Here is a 15,579-nt window from a genome sequence, read left to right on the forward strand (position 1 = left end):
ATAATGACAGTCCTAGCACTGCCAGATAATTTTTTTTAATGTTAATCTTGTTAATTTCTCAGAACAAGAATAGACTAACCAGTTTCAGAAGAACGTTGTTTCTGGACAGATTTAATTTAATTGCAAAAGGGTTTTCTAATGATCAGTTAGCCTTTTAAAATGATAAGCTTAGATTGACAAACACAATGTGCCGTCAGAACACAGAAGTGATGGTTGCTGATAATGGGCCTCTGTACGCCCATGTAGATATTCCATAAAGATTCTGCCATTTCCAGTTACAATAGTCATTTAAAACATTCACAATACCTGCACTGTATTTCTGATCATTTTGATGTTATTTTAATGGTCAAAAATGTACTTTTACAAGGACATTCACAAACTTTTGAATGGTAGGGTGTATTATATTTAGATTTTTAATAATTTATGATCATATAGCAAGTGCATGTACATTTATTACTGGTTAAATAATATTTACATTTTATTTTAATACTATTTAAAATACAAATGTAAAAATGAAGTTGTTCCAAAATTCTATACTTAGGTATATTTATTTTTGGGGCTTGGGAAACTGGGCTAGCCAGTTTCTAAATTATAGATAAAAACAAATGATCAAACATAACATTTTAAGTTATTTCTACATTCCTCCTAAACATCAACATGATTTTATTTATAACTTGTTTTAAATTTTAAAAAAATTATTATCTTAGCTTGCCTAAAAATCTTAGATACAGTTCATAATTTTGCATACCCTGGCAGAAATTGTGAAATGTTGGCATTGATTTTGAGAATATGACTTATCATGCAAACAAAACTGTCTTTTATCTAAGGATGGTGATCTTATGAAGACATTTATAATCACATAATTGTTTGGCTTTATAAATCATAATAATATGAGAAATCACCCAAAAGGCCCTGATCTAAAGCTTACAGACACACAAGGTGAAAATGGCAATTAAAGTTGGATTTCCCACACCTGTGGCTTTTTAAATTGCAATTAGTGTCTGTGTATAAATAGTCTATGAGTTTGTTAGCTCGTCACTGAGCAGGCTAGATACTGAGCCATAGGGAGCAGAAAAGAACTGTCAAAAGATCTTCGTAACAATGTAATGGAACGTTATAAAGATGAAAAAGGATATAAAAACATATCCAAAGCCTTGTAAATGCTAATAAGTACTGTTCAATCACTTATTAAGAATTGGAAAAATCAGTGTGCTGTGACCATAAATAGAGCTTTATGGTCACAACCATTAGCGCTATGTTTGGAGAGGGGTCAACAAGGCCTATAGTGTACAGAATATCATCCCCACTGTGAAGCATGGTGGTGGCTGACTGATGTTTTGGGGGGGGGGTGAGCTCTAAAGTGAATCTTGTAACAATTGAGGCAAGTAGAATGCAGCATGTGATCAGAACATACTGGCAGACAATTTGCATTCTTCTGCACGAAAGCTGCGCATGGGATGCACTTGGACTTCCCAGCACGACAATGACCCTAAGCACAAGGCCACGTTGACCCTCAAGTGGTTACAGCAGAAAAAGGTGAAGACGGCCCACTCTCATTGATGCTAAAGGGGGCAATAAACAGTATTAAGAACTAAGGGTATGCAGACTTTTGAACAGGGGTCAGTTCATTTTTTTCTTTGTTGCCATGTATTGTTTTATGATTGTGCCATTCTGTTATGACCTACAGTTGAATGTGAATCCATTAAAAATAAAAGATGTGTTTTGCCTGCTCACTCATGTTTTCTTTACAATTGGTACATATATTACCAATTATCCAAGGGTATGCAAACATTTGAGCACCAATGTAGGATTCCTATTTGATAAAAAATGTTTTAGTGACATTTTGTCTTTTAGGATTAAAAAGGATGTAGGGGTGGCGTTTTACTCCACGTTACCCTCAATGTTGTGCTCTCATAAATAGCCTGTTTGATAACAATTGAGCAAAGCGTTCAACTTTGCATGTGTAGTAATTTAACTTTCGCTGTCATAAATTATCATCCCACCCCCAAAAAACAATAATATGCTGTCCGTTTTCTTGTGGCAGCTGGTTATATCACCCACAGGCTGATTTGTAACGTGTGGTGGTTGAAAGAACAGCTCCCTTATTGAGCTCACTGGAATTCAGAATAACTTAACGTTGGCGGAGTAGAGTTTATGGATGAGTGTCTTTGGACCATTGTTATATCTAAAGGAGGGAAGTTTTTTGAGTGCTGCATTTTGTTTCGTCAGCTAATCTTCGTATCCCTCAAGGCTGCCTATGCCCAGCTGCAGGCGGGAGGCTAAAGTGGAGTGCGCACGATTGTCCTGTGGCGGGGCACTACGCACGCCACTCATCCACTGCCCAGTGCCCTCAGCTTTTCCGCGAGTCAACTGTAAACAAGTGTAGATCGAGACGAAAGGAAGGGTATTAAAAGAGATCTTTCTTGACGAGACTTCTTCTTGAAGGTAAATAGTGTTTGTTTTATATATTTATTTTGCTTTGGAATATGTTCAAATGCGAAATGTTTTCAAATAGTTAAGATGTAGAAGCGCCTGTTTTGTTTGATAGTCTTCCCTTCATAAATACGCCTATGTCTTCTTCACTTAGTCATTTATAAAAAAATATATATAAAACATTTAGGCTAAAGGTCGAATATATAACAACTGTATTATTCATTGTATACAAATCGTTTTTGTCGGACAGCATAAATCATGATACATAAACAACTGTCATTTGTATAAAAAAACATTTGGTCGAATATTGAATATTGCCGGACGTAGAAACCGGTGTAGGCTGTTGTATGTTGAGGAAACACGTTAATTTTCACACTTCCATAAACATAACTTTTTACAATGTCGGTTTAGGGTAGTTTTTACGCATGTGTTCAACATATTTTCTGAATATACTGATATTTGTTAGTATTGATTTTAGTTTTTCAATGATGTCAGGAATTGGTTTTGTTTTGTTATGGCTACTATAGCTTAGATATAGGTCAAATGCTTTGATTAGCGAAACGATATGTTATTGAATGCATCACACTTCGCCATTAAATTCCGGTTTATATGCGTTACTGAAGAGATCAGTTAGACATTGGACCAAAGTGGAGTGATTATCGATTTTTTTTGTGGTTGGAGTTATCTTTGATGCTGGGATTATTCGCTTTCACAATGATGATTCCCCTAAACCTAAAATGATCCAAAACTTTCTTACTATACAAACTGAAATGTTACATGCACGATTTCTAGGAGTTCAGGACCAAGGACAGCGACTCGAGTTTACTAAAGATCCAACACAGCATAGAACGTTTTCTGTCATAACAAACACAGCCCCCGGACATCGCAATGGTTTAGATGCTCTTATCAATTTACGATTCAATAATTGCACCAAGAACAATAGTTAGTAGACTCTTTCAAACCAAAAGCAAATGATTTACCCATTTCTATAGGAATGCAGACAGTCCATGTTATGCACATATTTATTCAGTGGTTTACCTAGACCGAAGCCATTGGGCCCAAGACAATTTCATGTCCTTGAAAATCAGATATATTGAAACATATTAAAATTAAATTATTATAGTTTTTTACTACAACCTACCATTTATATATTGTGACCATAGACACACATTACCATTAGTGCATTGAAGGGTTTGCCTCAAGAATGTTTGTGGAACCAATTGGACTGTCAAACTCATTAGAACACTGTCACTGGTTGCCAATCCTGATTTGAATGGGAACTGCCATGTAGGGACCATCTAGGCCCTAGGGGCTGTCATTATTATGGTTGGTTGAGGCTGTCAGTTTGACTTTCCCAAATTATAAAATACAAGTTTGGAAAGCGAATAACTACTGCTGAAAAGAGAAGACTTATCTGTATGTAGAAACTAAATGTTTCTTAACAACTTACAGCTCCAGAGAGACCACTGCACTTTTTTCTTTCCTTTCCAAAAAAGTTAAAAAGGAAGGTTTTGAGTGAGGAACAGAAGGGTTAAAATTAAGAAACCTCTGCAAATTGAACACTTCTGTTCCTCACTCAAAACTTTCCTTTTCAACTTTTTTGGAAAGGAAAGAAAAAGGTGTAGTGGTCTCTTAATTTTTTCCGGAGCTGTATAGTAATTAATTTTGCCCTGCCTAGAAGCCTACTGGAGACTATAATACACCAATATATCAAGACCATGTTGTTTTTATCAATATAAAAATGTGTATGGATACAAGGGGCTTTCCAGGAACTAAAGGTTACTTTATTTTGCTGCTGTCCATAAAGAATCATGCTCTGAACATGTTGAAGCATAGATGTTTAACTGAAAAAAGGGGGTCCTTGTTAGCTACTGTAGAATGGGGAACCACAGAACATTCCCAAAACATTTACATTTATCCCACAACCGCATCCACACTTCATCTATCACAGAGTAGGCTGGAAATCTTAACACATCTACATGGAGTTGCCTAACTTCTATTTATAAGCTTGTAATGTGTAAGCTGTTGGGCAGGGCTTTAGAAATTACAAATATGTTTTCCTGAATGGTATCCCAGTCTTTGTTGAGCCTCCCTCCTATTCAGGATTTCACATTTCTAAATGCAAGTGATCCCGAATGTATTTAGAAACATTAACTATATAGACACCTTATCCTAACATAAAGGGTCAATCCAGCCCCAGACACTCAAATCATTACATGTGGGGAATGCAAAAGGTCTATTAGTCAGTAATATATATATATATATATCTTGTTAAATTATTGGAAATGGAGATGAGGAAATAACACACACATTTCCTGAAGCTTAAAACAATTACCTGCACTATATATTGCCAAATCAGCCAGTAGATAGTATGGGCATAGTTACCTACACATCCGTCGGTAGATCATCATGACAAAGTCTATACTTAGATTTAAAAAATTATATTTGTCTGGTTAACATACTTTCTTTAATTACTACCATGACTCAAAGCAATTTTCATGTTTTCCTCTGCTTGCAGACAGAAATACTTCTGGAGACAGGAAACCTGACTAGAAATTTAAAACTTGCTTTGGTTCCATTACCCGTGCGTTGTGAATGTGCTGCGCTGTGTTTTATGGGTAACATTGTCTTAGCAACCGGGGGACACAGCATGACAACCTCAGTTGCAATTGATCTGCCTTCTGCTGGGAGAAAGCTTTGTGCGTTCTTCCATTCACTGACCATTTCATTTCAGATCTTTCTTTAATATCTATTGACTGAGAAAATAGCTAAAATGGTAAGTTTTAAACTGCTGATTAACAGTGCAGAGTGGAAGTGAAATTACAACAATGTAACTATTCCAAATGCTGATATTGGTTTTGTATAGTTTTTTTGATACATGTTTTCTATTGACTTTGCTGATAAGGTAAAATTGTACTTAGCCAGAGCCTGTCTAGAGATGGCATTGCATTGTGGGTTTTGTGGTCAACATGAGTCTCAACAGATCAATCAAATTCACATATGGTTGCTTAATTACTATATTTATTAAATGCAGAAAAATGTCACAACATATATTGTTGTCATATATTAGCCTTGTTTAACTATGTATATCATAGGAATTTGTGGTTTTGGGTGGATTACTCCTTTAAAGTAATTCAGCTAATTTTGGTGCGTTTGATGGATTCTGTAGCACTTCAGAATCTCATTTTCACTTGTCAATTCTGCTGGCACATAAACGGATTTGAGTGCTCATTAAAAGTAGGTTGTGTTTACACATGCAGCTCAGTTCTATTATTTCTTCCGTTAATTGCTCTTTTGAACAGTCACATTAGATGTTTACGCATTAGATCTTTTCCCGAGCCTCTCTGTTTCGTTTATGGCAAGGAATATCAGGGGCCTTGTCATACTGTCGCTGTGTGTGATCTGTTTATAATGCATCTAAACCCCTATCTGTCATAAAGGCCCCGATGACATCATCTGTGGGTTTGTTGGATGGATTTTGACCATAATGTTTGAGGCTGTATCAGTGCTGTATTCCAAGTGGTCTGCAGCAGGTTCGATGTAGGACTTTTAACTGAAGTGGTGTAGAACATAGAGAAGAGTGCAACAAAGTGCAGTAAGATAGCGTACAATAGTGTAGAACAGACTACAGTCCAGTAGGACAGAGTAAAGTACAGTAGCGTCAAACAGTCGAACAGAGTAGTATGAAGTATAACACTACAGAGCTGAGCATTGAGTCATCTAAACAAAGCAGCCCTCATCAGTCCTCTAACACATTCTAGACACTTCAATCGTTTTGTTGAAAAGCCTTTCTGTGGTTCTTCCGGGTGACGCATACTCGTAGGGACAGGGAAACCTGCGATCGTCTGTATACATACTTGCGGCTTTCACGGCAGGCATTCCAACGAAAACTGCCTCAAGCGCCAAGCTGTCACCCAGCAATGGACCGTACGCGTACAGTGCATTGGCTGATAGACGGGGAGTTAACACTGCTCTCTAAGTCTTTGGTGATAGTCCCTGAACGGGTCGTCTGTATGTCCGTGTCATTATGCTCCCATACCATGACTTCACTTCCCCATGGCCCCGTTGTAATGACACACCACCACACACCAGCTGGTGACGCTTACATATAAGCCCCGTTTCCTCAGACTGGCCAGCGAGCCCGTTTCATTTCCATCAACGCGGAAACCTCAGTATGACGGTGCACACGACGGAGACTCGGCCAAACTAAGCGCTTAGAGAGAAATATACTTGGGCTCATGACAAACCTGGGTCACTGGCTGCGCTGTGTTGACCAGCATCTCTGGTGACGACGTGTGTCTCTCGGTGTGATGTGACTGAAGGGAAAGTTTCTCAACACTTCAGTCCACCACTTCCCGTGTATTAAAAAGGCTATTTCTATCTAAATTGTGTGTTTTAAAAAAGGACATTTGAAGAGAAGAGTCCTATCCGGGATATGCCTTTGGGGTGACCGTGAAGGCTTGGAGAGTGCCCAGCCCTGCCATAGCCTGTTAACAGGATCTGACATTAACTTAACTGGACACTGGCAAAGGCGGTCAGTTGGTTCTCCTGCTCCCTAAAGATACAGTGCATCTGTGAAGATATACTGCATCTGTGAAGATATACTGCATCTGTGAAGATGGCCTGTGCAGAGTTTCTAGAAGTGTGTTCAAAATGAAGTCCGGTTTGTGGAGCTATTTCATTTTGGTAGATTGCGGTTGAATGCTGTTTTTGTTAGCACTGAGGTCAAATGTCATGACTACCGTGCTAAAGTTTGGGGTCCCTTAGAAATGTCCTTGTTTTTCATGAAACATTTTCAAATATTGCAAAATGAATAGAAAATATAGTCATTGACAAGGATAGAACTAAATGGTAAACATTGCTTTTTAAAAACAATAATTGTGTCCTTCAAACTCTGCTTTTGTCAAAGAATGCTCCATTTGCAGCAATTACAGCCCTGCAGATCTTTGGCGTACGGTCAAGCTGCTCCCACAACAGCTCAATAGTGTTGAGATCCGGTGACTGTGCTTACAACTCCATTATAGACAGAATACCGGCTGACCACTTCTTCCCTAAATAGGTCTTACATTGTTTGGAGCTGTGCTTTGGGTCTTTGTCCTGTTGTACTATGAAATTGGTTTCAATCAAGCACCATCCACAGGGTATGGCATGGTGTTGAAAAATCGAGTGATAGCCCGCCTTCTTCAAGATCCCTTTTAACCTGTACAGATCTCCCACTTTACCACCACCAAAGCACCAACAGACCACCATATTGCCCCCGCCAAGCTTGACAGTTGGCGTCAAGCACTTCATTTAGTCTTTCATCATGAATGTTCTTCTTTGTGATCAGACCACCTAAAATTCAGATTGTCTGTCCATAAAACCTTTTTCCAATCTTCCAATCTTCCTCTGTGTTCTTTTGCCCCTCTTAATCTTTATTTTTTATAGGCCAGTCTGAGATATGGCTTTCTCTTTGCAACTCTACCTAGAAGGCCAGCATTCCAGAGTTGCCTCTTCACTGTTGACGTTGAGACTGCTGTTTTGTGGGTACTATTTAATGAAGCTGCTAGTTGAGGACCTGTGAGGCATCTGTTTCTCAAACTAGACACTCAAATGTGTTTGTCCTTTTGCTCAGTTGTGCACCAGGGCCTACCACTCTTCTCTCTATTCTGGTTAGAGCCAGTTTGCGCAGTTTTGTGAAGAGAGTACAGTAGTACAACGCGCTTTCACAGTTATCAGCTATGTTAACACAATTGCAAAAGAGTTTTCTAATGATCAATTAGTCTTTTAAAATGATAAACTTGGATTAGCAAACACAACGTTCCATTGGAACACAGGACTGATGGTTGCTCATAATGGGCCTCTGTACGCCTGTGTTGATAGTCCATAACAAATCTGCTGTTTCCAGCTACAACAGTCATTTACATGTCTACACTCTATTTCTAAACAATTAGTTATTATGATAGACAAAATATTTTTGACTTTGTACGTCAAAATACAAAGTCAAACCCTTGCACCGGATTTCATTTTTCATTTTTTCATGTTTATGGACAGGATGGATAAAATCATTTTTATTATATTGGTCAATATGCAGTCAGCACTCATGTAAGCACGATTCCAGGGAAGAGTGACAGAATTTTCAGAGCAGTTTGTAGGTCAGTGGGGTTACAGCTGTAAAGCTCTTGTGCCACGGTGTGCTAGTGGAATGGCAGACACTACCAGTCACCTAAACAAACGCTACTGTGTCATACATCCCCCCACCCCCCGTTAACTCACTGTCTCCAGGGCCCCATAGTCCTCTGAAGCTGGCAACCCACTGACCGCTCACTCACATCAGTGGAACACACGCCGTGTCACCCTGGAGACGGTGCCACCCCCGGCCGTCATGGCAACTGGGTCAGTGGCTTCGCCAAAAGGACTGACAAAATCGAGTGTAATAATGAAGAAAAACATCTTTGTCAGCATTCTGTTCTGTTCTAGGGGACGACAGCTTTAGTGACCCAGTCGGCATTGAGTTGGATTATAACCAGGGTCCTCTCCTGTTCCGTGGTACACACCCAATCTGTGTTGTATTGGAAGCCCACCATCACCAGTCTGTTCCTCCAATATCACTGGACACTGTTGCATTTGCATAGAATGTTTGTAACTGAAATAAGCTGGTACAACCCATTAGCAATATCTAACAAAAAAATCCCAAATTACACTAGCCAAATGTAGGTAAATAATGACAGGAACTGTGCACCTCCATATAAAGGGACGGATTAAGCTTATCTGTGCCATATAACACCCTGACCAGTGACCCTCACCACCTGAACCCATTTTTCCATGAGGCAGTGAGACACAATTATTGATTTTGTGTTGAAAAACGGTAGGTTTAGGAGTTGGCATTTGGTTTAAATGGAAGTTGATTAGGCTGGGTGTGTGCTAATTGAACGGGCAGAGAGAGTACTTGCTGACCTAATTTTAATAGTGAGCTGATGAAATTCTTGCCAGCCTTCCAGTGGTTGGTGGTGGGATTGGCACCACAGAATAGATTTAAGTCCCGTTTCTGCTGCCCCAACCGTATGGGTAATGGTGCAAAAAGAAGTCATTTCATTTTCCGTTGTTGCACATTTTAAAGCCTTTTCTGTGGTGTGCCTTTAAGTGGGTGATCTTTGTATGCTTTGTCCATTTTGTGTAAACATGCATAGCCATTGGTTGTTCTACTGTACATACATTTTTTTTTATGAATATATTTATTATAATGAGGATTTCCCGACCAAAGGCTCTGTAACGCATCCTTTATTCATTTGAATATGTTGACAGTCCGAGCTTTGCTGAGAACTTGATAAACCTATGAGAACCAACTGTATCACATTGAAAAACATGCACATATTCATTTTGGACTGGTAAGACCTTTATCCCGTCGTAACCCAATAAGCTTGTTTGAAATGTGAACAAACATTGTACAGCATCAAAACATGTTTAAAGGTATCATTTTGATATGGATGGCTATTCCTTGCAACCACAACCATGCCAAATAATCTGTGTGCTTAAAGTGAATTTCTTATTAAACACAAAGTGTAAAATTGAAATTAATCCATATATTTCATACTTCAGTATACAGTACTAATAATACGATGTTGAACATAGTATTTCTGTACACTTCAAGAATGTAGTCAGAATTTATCTTAGATTATTAGGTTATATATTAGAAGAAAATAAATCTCAATCTCTGTTCATAATCCCATGTGGGCTGGAACAATGTCTGGAATGAATTAGGATTCCAAGTGGATTGATCTCTTTGTGTGCTTTTGTATATGGACATGACAGAGGCTTTGAAAGGCAGACTGGGGATGTGGGCTGTTCTTATGGGGTACTCTGGGTCACTTTGTGCAGCCGGGAACAGGAGTGTGTTTCATCAGAAAAGAGCATGCGTGTTTGTTTGTCTATTTTCAGACCTACTGTGTTTTTCCAGGTGGTTACAAGTTCGGCAGTTAGGTTAAAAACGCAGCACTGTTAGTGGACACAGCATCTGCAGCATTTCCCTGCAAACGTAAGTGTTTAGTGGGGAGCTACATTTGTCAATCTGTTTCTTGGAAACCATATAGTCATTATATTACACCTTGAACTGGCACATTTTACATTACCGTAGTTTTCTGCTCCCTAGCGATCACCATGGCGCCAAGACTTGACACGGTTTCCTTCCATTTGCTTCTTATTAAGAATCGGCAGAATGAATACACCTCAGTAAGTCTTGTGAAAAAGAATGGACTGAGAAAGAGATTGTGAACAACACTTAAACATCAAAATGGATTAGGATTATAAGTACTTAATCCAGTTTCTGACTTGTTTGCATCAGGATTTAGAACAATTCCCCTACAAAATAATTTGTCAAAGATGTTGTGCTGCATACAAAATAAGTGTATCCATTTGATAAAAAAGAAATGCTGAAAACAGATGATTTCAAAAAGTGTTGCTACTAAATACATGCACCTTGCATTGGAAAAACTGACTGCCTGACTGCCTTAGAGAGGCATTGTGTTCTACATATATAGAACCAAATATTAAAAGTTGGATTACTTTAATACACCTGTTGTGAATTTGTCCAAATATTTTAGGTTCCCAATAAGGGACAATGGGTAATAAAAATTGTTATTGCAAACCAGTTAAACCGATATGGATGATCATATGCTAAATCTGATAGTCTGCACTTTAGTCTTGTAGACTTACATCATACTGAAACCAAAGCACTGGAATACAAAGCCAGAACAACAACAAAAATTGTTGTAGATTTATTTCAACCCTATTGTACACCCAAAATGCTCCTATGAACTTTACATGTTTGTGGTCCTGGATCCATTTAAATGGAAATGGGCTTCATCAGGTTTAAATCCCATGTCAAAATTGGTGCAAATCCTATAAATCATCCTCTAGAATTGTTATGTAGGAAAGCCAGACCTGGCAACCTGCCTTCTCTCACAGGTTCAATCTGTCCTGCTCCATTCTGTCCTGATCCAATCACTTGTCTAGCCCTTCTGGCAGCCAGTCTCCATCTGTGAGGGCTAGCTTGAAAAAGCCTGCGAAACACCGCCGTTTTAGACTATCCCGTCGATTTGGAATGGAGAAGCCAACAATAGGCAACAATGCCGTTTTATACCCGTCATTTTGTCTAGACCTCATATTTCTAGATTCATCCTGCCCTGATGGATGCCTATTTCCGGGGGTTGGTAATAATGGTGTGTGGCCGTAGTAAGAGATGAGCGCAGCAGGATGCCTGTAGCACATTACCTAATCGTACTTTTGAAGCACAGCAGAATAGGAACTGATTACTGGCTACCTGAGAGGATTTTTTTCTAATAATGGACCTCAATTGCTTTTCCCTCAATGCTGGACCCCTGTGCTTAAAATCTCCCTTTGATTGAGTAGGTCTAGTCTATGACTGTTTCCCTTCCTCACCTCCTCATTTCCTTTCCTACCTAAAAAGTTAAAAGTTCATCAATGCCTTATTACTCCAGCCCTACCTTTTTTTTAAATGCTACATGCATAGTGTAAAGCAGTGAAAGTGTTAATATGCAGAAAAACAGACATAGAAAACTAAATCATGTCTGCTATGTAAACATGTTTAACTGTAAAGGGAACATGTTTAAGTTCTGGAAAACAGTTAATTCCAGGATTATATTTCCCCATCTCAACAGGTTACTTTATACTCTGGCCCTATTACTGATATATTAAGATTTTCAAACTAGTTAGCTGTCTAAAATATATAATATATAATATAATATATTTTGTAGCTTCTTCTTCATGTAATGGATGCTTATTTTATTTTTTGCACTAGCGCCCAACTGACTTCCATGGAATCCTTGGAAATATATAGATTTTTTATAATGTACCCAGAATGCACAGCATGGCCCATTGACAACTTACAACAATATTTACAGTATGTAATCACAAAAGTCTCTCTGGACACAGTCTCTCTGGCTGTTCCATTAACTCGTGTTCTTCTCTGCTCTCTTTCTGAAGCTCCTCTTTCTGCCAGCGGCACCCCCTGCTGTCGTGGATGTGGTATGACCCTGTGTGGCAGGAAGGCACTGACGTTGCTGAGCAGCGTGTTTGCTGTGTGCGCCTTGGGCCTGTTGGGCATTGCTGTCAGTACCGACTACTGGCTCTACCTGGAGGAGGGCGTCATCCTACCCCTCAACCAGAGCGCCGAGGTACGAATGTCCCTGCACTCTGGCCTGTGGAGGGTCTGCTTCATAGCTGGTGAGTAGAAACTTGTGCAGACATCGCCTTCCGGACACAGGTCTGGGGCTTGTGAAGCTTAATAACATGCATGTCCCTGCCCTCTAGTTTGACGCATAGCTGTTGGGTCATAGGCACTTGACTAGTTGCTGATAATTACCCTTTGGCGCAGATCTTGGATCTAGCTTAGTTTAGATATATGCACAAGTGGAGGGGTTTACTTCCCAGCCGGTGAGTAAATGGAAGGGATGGTTCCGCAGCCTAGTTACAGATCTAGGATCAGGGTAGAGGCAGTACCTTAGGTACAGATCTAGGATCAGGGTATATGCTGCAGTTTAGTTACAGATCTAGGATCAGGGTAGAGGCAGCACATTAGTTACAGATCTAGGATCAGGGTAGAGGCAGCACCTTAGGTACAGATCTGGGATCAGGGTAGATGCAGCACCTTAGGTACAAATTTAGGATCAGGGTAGATGCGGCACCTTAGGTACAGATCTAGGATCAGGGTAGATGCCGCACCTTAGGTACAGATCTAGAATCAGGGTAGAGGCAGTACCTTAGGTACAGATCTAGGATCAGGGTATATGCTGTAGCTTAGTTACAGATTTAGGATCAGGGTAGATGCGGCACCTTAGTTACAGATCTAGGATCAGGGTAGATGCCTCACCTTAGGTACAGATCTAGGATCAGGGTAGATGCAGCACCTTAGTTACAGATCTAGGATCAGGGTAGATGCAGTAGCTTAGTTACAGATCTAGGATCAGGGTAGATGCAGCACCTTAGTTACAGATCTAGGATCAGGGTAGATGCAGCACCTTACACTCACCTAAAGGATTATTAGGAACACCTGTTCAATTTCTTATTAATGCAATTATCTAATCAACCAATCACATGGCAGTTGCTCCAATGCATTTAGGGGTGTTGTCCTGGTCAAGACAATCTCCTGAAATCCAAACTGAATGTCAGAATGGGAAAGAAAGGTGATTTAAACAATTTTGAGCGTGGCATGGTTGTTGGTGCCAGATGGGCCGGTCTAAGTATTTCACAATCTGCTCAGTTACTGGGATTTTCACGCACAACCATTTCTAGGGTTTACAAAGAATGGTGTGAAAAGGGAAAAACATCCAGTATGTGGCAGTCCTGTGGGCGAAAAATGCTTTGTTGATGCTAGAGGTCAGAGGAGAATGGGCCGACTGATTCAAGCTGATAGAAGAGCAACTTTGACTGAAATAACCACTCGTTACAACCGAGGCATGCAGCAAAGCATTTGTGAAGCCACAACACGCACAACCTTGAGGCGGATGGGCTACAACAGCAGAAGACCCCACCGGGTACCACTCATCTCCACTACAAATAGGAAAAAGAGGCTACAATTTGCACAAGCTCACCAAAATTGGACAGTTGAAGACTGGAAGAATGTTGCCTGGTCTGATGAGTCTCGATTTCTGTTGAGACATTCAGATGGTAGAGTCAGAACTTGGTGTAAACAGAATGAGAACTTGTCACCACTGTGCAGGCTGGTGGTGGTGTTGTAATGGTGTGGGGGATGTTTTCTTGGCACACTTTAGGCCCCTTAGTGCCAATTGGGCATCATTTAAATGCCACGGCCTACCTGACCATTGTTTCTGACCATGTCCATCCCTTTATGACCACCATGTACCCATCCTCTGATGGCTACTTCCAGCAGGATAATGCACCATGTCACAAAGCTCGAATCATTTCAAATTGGTTTCTTGAACATGACAATGAGTTCACTGTACTGAAATGGCCCCCACAGTCACCAGATCTCAACCCAATAGAGCATCTTTGGGATGTGGTGGAACGGGAGCTTCGTGCCCTGGATGTGCATCCCACAAATCTCCATCAACTGCAAGATGCTATTCTATCAATATGGGCCAACATTTCTAAAGAATGCTTTCAGCACCTTGTTGAATCAATGCCACGTAGAATTAAAGCAGTTCTTAAGGTGAAAGGGGGTCAAACACAGTATTAGTATGGTGTTCCTAATAATCCTTTAGGTGAGTGCAGGTACATATCAAGAATCATGTTAAAGGCTTAGGTACAGACTGTAGATCAAGGTAGAAGCTGCACTTTAAGATCAGGGTAGGTCCAGCCAAACTGTCCTTTTCAAACCACTTGCTTTTATCAGTCGGAGGACAACCTCAGTTAAAATAACTGCCAGTTATTTCCATATTTTAATGAAATACAACCTGTAAATAATTACAATTTTTTATTTTATTCTGTAAGTCAAAAAAGCAGCTTTTTTCTTTTGGCAATAACTGCAACATTCGGAACATTATTTAGGTATGAGTTAACAGTTTCTAAACTTTCACGGAGATTTCCATTGGGCAGTTACTTTAAGCTTGCAGGTTCCTGACCTGCCTGGAATGAAAGGAAATCCCTGCTTGGTTTACTTCCACCTTTCTGGATACTGCTTGGCCAATATGCACCTTCCTTTATTGTACATCCAGTCACGGACAGTGTGGCACGACCGGGAGATGAATCTCGGGAAGGCTTACATTCAGAATACATTTAGTCATCCTCTCCTATGTCCCTATATCCCAATGGGTTTGACTATCACCATAGCATGTGTTTCAACTGGTTCTGCTCTCCACTCGGGGACCCTGACATGATGCTTCTAATGCCCTGATACAGCTGCTCTTCCGATGTCACAACCCAATTTTTCCCATGGTCAAACTGTTCCTCAAGGTTTCCGGCACAGAACCGGCCTGGGTTTTTCATTATAGCATGCAACACATCTTTTAGATGCCTTAGTACAGTAGCTAAACAAATACATGTGTTTTTATAGCACACATAGTATTTCTTAAAGGGGGAACACTAGGCTTTTCGCCACCCTGCATGGTTATCTTCTGTCCCACAAAAGGATCTTCCTCCCCCCTGACCCCTCTTTCTCTACTCCCTATGGCATGCTGGAGGTGAAAGCAG

At 40.1% G+C, this 15,579-nt stretch overlaps 1 protein-coding gene across 2 annotated transcripts in view; it reads left to right on the forward strand.

Moving 5' to 3' along the window:
• Positions 1–2,096: 2,096 nt before the first annotated feature.
• The window catches only part of cacng5a (calcium channel, voltage-dependent, gamma subunit 5a), a 32,897-nt gene continuing 19,414 nt past the window's right edge, over positions 2,097–15,579 (forward strand). For both annotated transcript variants that reach the window (XM_020049672.2, XM_010889335.3), the window contains exons 1-2: positions 2,097–2,445; positions 12,415–12,654. In XM_020049672.2, coding sequence (XP_019905231.1) covers positions 12,459–12,654 — 196 coding nt within the window. In that variant the 5' untranslated portion in view covers positions 2,097–2,445; positions 12,415–12,458. The remainder of the gene's footprint in view (positions 2,446–12,414; positions 12,655–15,579) is intronic.

This window comes from Esox lucius, chromosome 9, assembly GCF_011004845.1.
Source record: "Esox lucius isolate fEsoLuc1 chromosome 9, fEsoLuc1.pri, whole genome shotgun sequence".
In the NCBI taxonomy this organism is placed as follows: Eukaryota; Metazoa; Chordata; class Actinopteri; order Esociformes; family Esocidae; genus Esox; species Esox lucius.